This window comes from Malania oleifera, chromosome 10, assembly GCF_029873635.1.
Source record: "Malania oleifera isolate guangnan ecotype guangnan chromosome 10, ASM2987363v1, whole genome shotgun sequence".
NCBI classification, from domain to species: domain Eukaryota; kingdom Viridiplantae; phylum Streptophyta; class Magnoliopsida; order Santalales; family Ximeniaceae; genus Malania; species Malania oleifera.
The window spans coordinates 59756072-59762760 of record NC_080426.1 but is presented as its reverse complement, the minus strand read 5'-3'; the positions used below and the strand labels follow the sequence as shown (position 1 = coordinate 59762760).

At 35.3% G+C, this 6689-nt stretch overlaps 1 protein-coding gene across 1 annotated transcript; it reads right to left on the bottom strand.

The window, feature by feature from the left end:
* Positions 1 to 453: 453 nt before the first annotated feature.
* LOC131165984 (cytochrome b561 and DOMON domain-containing protein At3g61750) lies at positions 454 to 6110 on the bottom strand. The gene is made up of 5 exons (XM_058124187.1): positions 5596 to 6110; positions 3875 to 4271; positions 2541 to 2824; positions 1299 to 1573; positions 454 to 1000 (listed from the first exon to the last, which is right to left on the bottom strand). Coding segments are annotated over exons 1-5 (1185 nt in total). The 5' UTR covers positions 5824 to 6110; the 3' UTR covers positions 454 to 999.
* Between the last annotated feature and the right edge of the window lie 579 nt (positions 6111 to 6689).

Genomic DNA, 6689 nt, shown 5'->3' with positions numbered 1-6689 from the left:
CATGTTTAGCATTTGGACATACTTCAATTTTGTGTGTTATGATGATTGTTTTCGAAATCCTTCACTATTTATAGGAGCTCAAGGCACTTAATTCATCTCAAACCATTATTTTCAATTCAAGCTCTTTGAGGTAATATTGTCTACCTCGAGCAGTCGAGCCACATGTTATCATTCTGTAGTCACTTGTTATTGTTGGTTTATTTCAACTGTCTATCTTTTTCTTTAGTTTGAGAATTTGTAGAGTAATCACCATGCATCTTCACCTCTAAGCAATCATGGCCATGAGTCAATTAGCAAGCTATGTCCAATCACTAACATCGTTAAAATTGATTTTTTTTTTTTTTTTTTTTGTAAAAAAAAAAAAAAAAATTCACACCATTTGTTGTCCCTCTTTTTGAGCAATCAAATGAGTAGCTATTCTCTCAAGCCATGCCTCCTTTCATCGCCATTGTCTAGTGCCAAATCATGCCATTTTATTACATATATGCCACTAAAATTCTTTAACAATGAGGCTCATTAGTTTTCTATTACAAAGATAACAAAATTTGATGGCTTAACTAACAAGAAAAACAAATAGGGGGTTATGATGGAATAGCACGTAACAAACATTTAAAGCATGTCGACAGATTTTTATTTTATTTTTAAATCGCATGCCATCCAAATGCCAAGCATATCAATCTTCATATGCATGCTTAGAAAGTGATGAAAGGACTCAACATAAGAGAGAGGAGGCTCATCTTTCAATGTGATTTTTGGTTTGAGGAAGTTGAATGCTGGACAGTCAAAATTTGCACACTCATCTGGCTATTGGCATTTGTTCTCAGTACCACACACAAGCAACCATAAAGCAAACGGCATGTAGAGGTAGGTAACTGTTTCTCCTTGGTTCAATTTTATCACTTCCTGGTCACATTTAAAAGAGCAGATGGTGCAAGGCTAGTGTCTCCCACCTCATCAAAAGTACACGACCCATATGCAAAATTTTGCATTCTTTGTCATCCTGTTTCACGATAGCAAAAAGTTTTAGAATTTCAAAGAAGATATTTAAAGACCAGACTTGTGAAAAGTTTCCCATGTGTTGCTGGCCCCTGATAACAGTCCAGTACCATGAAGAGAGATAACGGCATCATTTCAAATGGATTCCGCTACTCCAGTCTGCATGGCACGCTCTTATTTAAGAGTAGTGCAAAATGCATGTAGAGAACTTTTCCCAAGCCATTCCTTCAAAAAATGCAACAGGAAAACGAAAAAAAAAAAAACGGAGCAGATTGATCACTGAATGACTTGGAATTGCTTACTAAATTGGATTCATTTGGAAAGCTGGATGCTGACCGGTCTTGTCTGATCTTCTCATCCATGACAATGCTTCTAGAACTATTACTGTGACTAAAATTACACTAAGTAGAAAACCATAGCCAATCTTCCATGAGTTCCCTGCACCCCCAACTTGGATTCCCAACACTATGTTCACAGCTCCAAAGAAGAGGGCAAGCCTTCCAAACCAATGGTGGTACCAATTCCAATATCTGCGGATTTTGGAGTCAACATCGGGTCGTACAAAGAATGCCAGTATCTGAGAATCAGAAATAAAGTTAATGCTAGTTTATCTGAGAATAAGAAATAAAGTTAATCTTTCCAAATGTAAAAAGTTTTGGTTTAGAAATCAATATTTAGAAGTACTTGCAGTGTGAAGAGAACCACTAAGATACTGCATTTGTCTTTTGACATATGTTGCAAATAAATAACCATGTAAATTAAAAATATCACATCCTATCACATTCTTTTTTGAGACTTTCTGAACTATACATTGAGCTTGAGCCTGCTTACTTTGCTAGACGTTAGACAAGGACCACATTGTTAATCCTATGCATGCCTTCAAGGAAATGCTTTGGTTTAGGATCCATCCTTTTCATTTTTTTTTTTTTTTTTGGGGTGTGATTCACTGAAAGATGAGGTTACCAAATTAAATTATTGAAGAATGTAGGGAGCATTGGCTGAATGAAGCTATGCCCAGTCCAGACAAATTCTAGAATCCCATAAGAGAAACAGTAGCAATTTTCTAACATCATGAAACTGTGAAGTGCCTCTATCCACAGTAGCAATATTAAGAACTCTGCAAAAGAAAAAATAAGAAACAAACAAGACTAAACAAAACAAAATCTCTAATAGATACATCGTTAAATATTGTTTCTAATTCAAATGCAATAAAATACATTCAGTCTGATATAGTATGAGCGCTGCCTGTCGATGTTCTGTAATCCATCATAGTTTTTTCAAAGATTGACAGGCTTCCCATGGGAAGTGCAGATATCTGACCATGTATATATGATGACATCTGGACCAAATGATATATTAATAGAGCCATACATTCAAAACAACCTAAACATTATGCTCACATGCAACTGGAAAACTCAGTGAGAGTGAAGCTCATCAAAGTGTGCATCTGAAAATTATATGTTCACAATCTGATTAAGTTTAATGGCGTGACGAACTACAAAGAATTAAAAATTATATATTTTTTTATCAGGTCAAGAAGAAACCTGAAGAATAATAAGCACGAACGCAAATATGCCGATATTTCTATGTGCTGGTACATTGGCATCTATTCCATTGTAGAGTACCTGTCCAACTACCACAGCAGAAAGCACAAAAATAAATCCCACAAATTGTATGACTGTATGAAGATAATACCAAAGGGGATCCTTATGCTTGAAATATCTTGCAACAATTGCCCCAAAAGGAAGGACCAAAGCCCAACCAAAAATTGCCAATATCCCATGATTTTTCTTAAACTGGTTGTAATTTTTGGTTTCAGGATATGGATCTGCAAGAAAGTAAATTCTACATCAGTCAAGTTTTCCCACAGAGTACACCTTGCACCAGGATCAACTTAAATCAGGGTCCAATAACAATGTTAAAGACATAAAAAAGGAAGTCAAGACAATGGTTTTTCTAACAACTTGAAGAACTAAACACTATATAGATGAATCTGTATTACGTAAATACGAACATAAAAAAGAGGAGCTAGGTGGGTAAAACAAAAAGAAACTGCCTCTGCCATGCAAATAATATCAATAATGCCTCATCAATAAACATAAAAATATTGCATATGAAACCTTTTCCCTTTTCTTGTTGAAGGGGGGGGGGGGGGGGGCGGTGGTTGAAAGGTCAGGTAATTTTAGAATCTCAAACAAATTTTTTTCCATTGTAGCTTATAGATTTTCACTCTGGTCTCTGGGGGAGTTATCATTCAGTGCATGCACAAGCATGAGTGAATGCATGTATGTCCATATTTATTGAACAATAGAGCATTTTAAAGAGTTGAAAATATCAATGAGATTGGGGGACTAAATGAGACTCGGTATAAAGAGAAACAAAAAGCTCATTTCAATAAGTTGACAAAGCAGAACAGTATGTGCATATATATTGAACAATAAGTTTGCGCTTTTTAATTTGTTTGACAAACAGTAACAGTAAGGATATGCACTTGGAGCAGAAAGATGAACTTTGTAAAAAGTTGTTTACCCTCCATTTCCTCAGCCCTCTTCTTCCCCTCTCTTCGCCCACCCCCTCAAAAAAAAAAAAGAAAAAATTCAAAAAAAATCACCATTAAAGGCCACATTGCAGCCTAACCCCAAAACCCCAGTACAGCTAAGATTGGCCTCCAGAAATTGGCATCATCAATTCATTGTCAGGAATAACTGAAGTAGAACCTTAATTTCACAAGAATTCACCCTTCTTGTTGGTTTTTGTATTCAAAAGAATCAAAACATTAACTGGCCAAAATTGTAGATACTGCTGATTGTTATGAAACATCATCCACTGTTTGATTGTGCACATCACCTAGAAAGCTTAAGTAGAGAGATCAACAAACCTTCAGCAAAGTCGAACATGATTGTTGTCTTGTCTACATGTTTGGATAAATGGTGGTGGGTTGGGTATGCAGTTGAAAAGGCTAGTAGAATAGGTTGGCCACGAAGAGCATGCTCAAACTTCAGCTGAAAGGCCAAGTGGATTGTTGCCTCATGGAGCACAACTGCAGCTGGAACATTAGTAAGAGGCAATTCACCTTTTTCTGGTATAACTTCCGATGCCTTCAAACCACGCAAGTAGTATTGCTTGATTTTTGCTCGACCATGTCGATTTATCCAACCCACCATAGCACTGGAGCCAACCATTTTACCATCCTTTGAAAACCCAATTCCTACCCATCCAGTTGTATATTCAGCAGACAACACTATGGTCAGAACATGCTCTTTAGTATCAACAAACTGCAATAGATAAGAGATTGATATTACACTGCTGCCACATTTTCTACATTACCATATATTTGTCTAAGAATGAATCCTACAGAATCCTTTTGGACTTGGCCAGTTAATTTTAGTAATAATTTATTTTGTGAACAGGGTAGGGGATTGAATAGCATGTTTTCAATCTAATATATGGTTGTACTATTTCAGCTGAAATGGCAATATGAATATACCAATCAATGAAGAAATGAAGTGATGCTTGGAGTCATAATCCAACACCCCCCCCCCCTCCTCCAAATATTTTGCAAGCAGACTGCAAAGCAATATTGATTTCAGTCAAAGATACTTACCTTATGTTTGGTCGGCAGAATATTTGTTCATATGGATAGGATGATTATAATATATGGACAGCTTACAAGTGAGAAGTTTTTTCACCATAAAGCAAATAGCAATGAAAAATTTATAATTACTCACATCATGGAATGGAATGACTATTCCCAAATTTAACCTTTGGGGATGTCTATTAATCCTATCCTATTTTATAGTACAATTTTTTTTACATGAAGATTTTCTTGTAAATTATTATATCCCTACAGAATTTCTATTTCATTCTCAGTTTATTTCGTTCTCACATTCTATGCACAAAATATAACCTTAGCCTTCTAATAAAGAGCTGTACATGCAACTTTAAGACTGTTCATAGGAAGGCAAAGGTGGGGAAAAAGGGAGTAAAATGAGTGGAAAGTCTTTCGTCCATTTATTATAGTAGAAACCATGAAAGGAAAGTAAAGGTAAACAGGTTTTTCCTCTTCCTCAAAAAATTTATTCTCTAAGGATCTGTTTGGATCAAGATTTTATTTGGAGAAAGTAAAGGGAAAAAAGAAGAAGAAGAAGGAAATTCATTTTCCATTACATTTTCTATCTATATTAAATATTATAACAAATGACAAATTATTTTAATGTAATTAAAAATTACAATATATTGTTAATGATTTGTAAAATAAATTTTTTGTTCATTGATTTAATACATTTTTTATTTATTTCACTTTTCTTGATAATCAAAAGAATGGATTCCTTCTATTTTCCTTTCCCTTTTCTCAATATTTTTAAATTCTAAATGCAGCCTAAAAATGGGAAGAAAATGGAAGGATTGAGACTTGTTCATCAATATAACCGCTAAAATTACTACTTTATTGTCATATTAATATTTTCATTCGGTTCTTCAACTAAACAATGGAAGGAACGGAAATAAAAATCACTATAACAATGAATACAAATAAAATATTTCCCATCAATTCAAAATTTCCTCAATTTGTCAGAGTCTGGTGTTCTGGAAGAGACTTACTCTTATAGCGTACGTATTCCAAACCGGTTTGCAGTGAGCGAAAGACATATTACTGAAGGGAGGTGGAAGAACGCTACTAAGATCCGCATTACAATTGCCCCCTCCTCCGCCGCCGGCGCCGTCATCAGCGGCCGCAAATGTCTTTGTTCTAAGTGAAACAAGGACCAGAAGAACAGCGAACGCGAGCAGGAACCGCGTAAGTCGACCCCGAAATCCCGAATGCGCCATTGATGAAGAAAGAATAATGGGGGAAAGATGAAAGTGGGATTTGGGGCATGAAGAGCTGTGGGGAGGAGGCTAATCAGTCGGGGGAAGTGGTTGAGAGGTTGGAGTGTCGTGCGTTTGAAGGGTGTGGTGGTTGGTGACGGCGGGTAGTCATCATTCCCGCCATCCAATAGCTCCCTTGTCTGTGTCATCTTCTTGTTTCAACCTCAACTTCTTGGAGGGCTTGCTATTCTATTTTTACCTGGTAAATTACGATTTTGCGTACCAAAAGTTTGATGATTTGAAAATTTGAAGTTTTGGGCACAAAATAGTGTTTATATAGGCAGCTTATGTTACTTCTGCTTATGCTTGGTGAAATAGATATTTCTAAAAATAGGATAAAATATGATAAAAATTTTAAATAGAAGTAATAGTTTTTTCCCATAAATAAAAAAGAATAAGAATCCCTAAAGGAGAAATTTAAAAATAATTATTTTTTATTTATTTCTTGTTATAAATTTATAAAAAAAATTTATATCATCATTTGTATTATAGTAATAGTTGTTATAAAATATGCAGGAAATTAACTAAAAATGAAACAGAAATTTTACGTGATTCGGTGTCACGAGTTAAGTTTGCTCAGGCCATTATGCTTGCATATGACCGCTTGTCTTGTATGCTTGGGATGGATTTCCATCATATAAATACTAGTGTAGGGTTATTTTCTGCTAATAATTTATTTGTATGTCAAATAAGGCTGCATGACTCCTCGGTCACTTTTATGTTTCCTAGTACCAGGATGATAATTACATAAAAACTTCTTTAGGGGAGGGTGAGTGTTCATCAGTCATTGTAAAACTCACAAGTTATTGTCAACATGTTTAGCTACT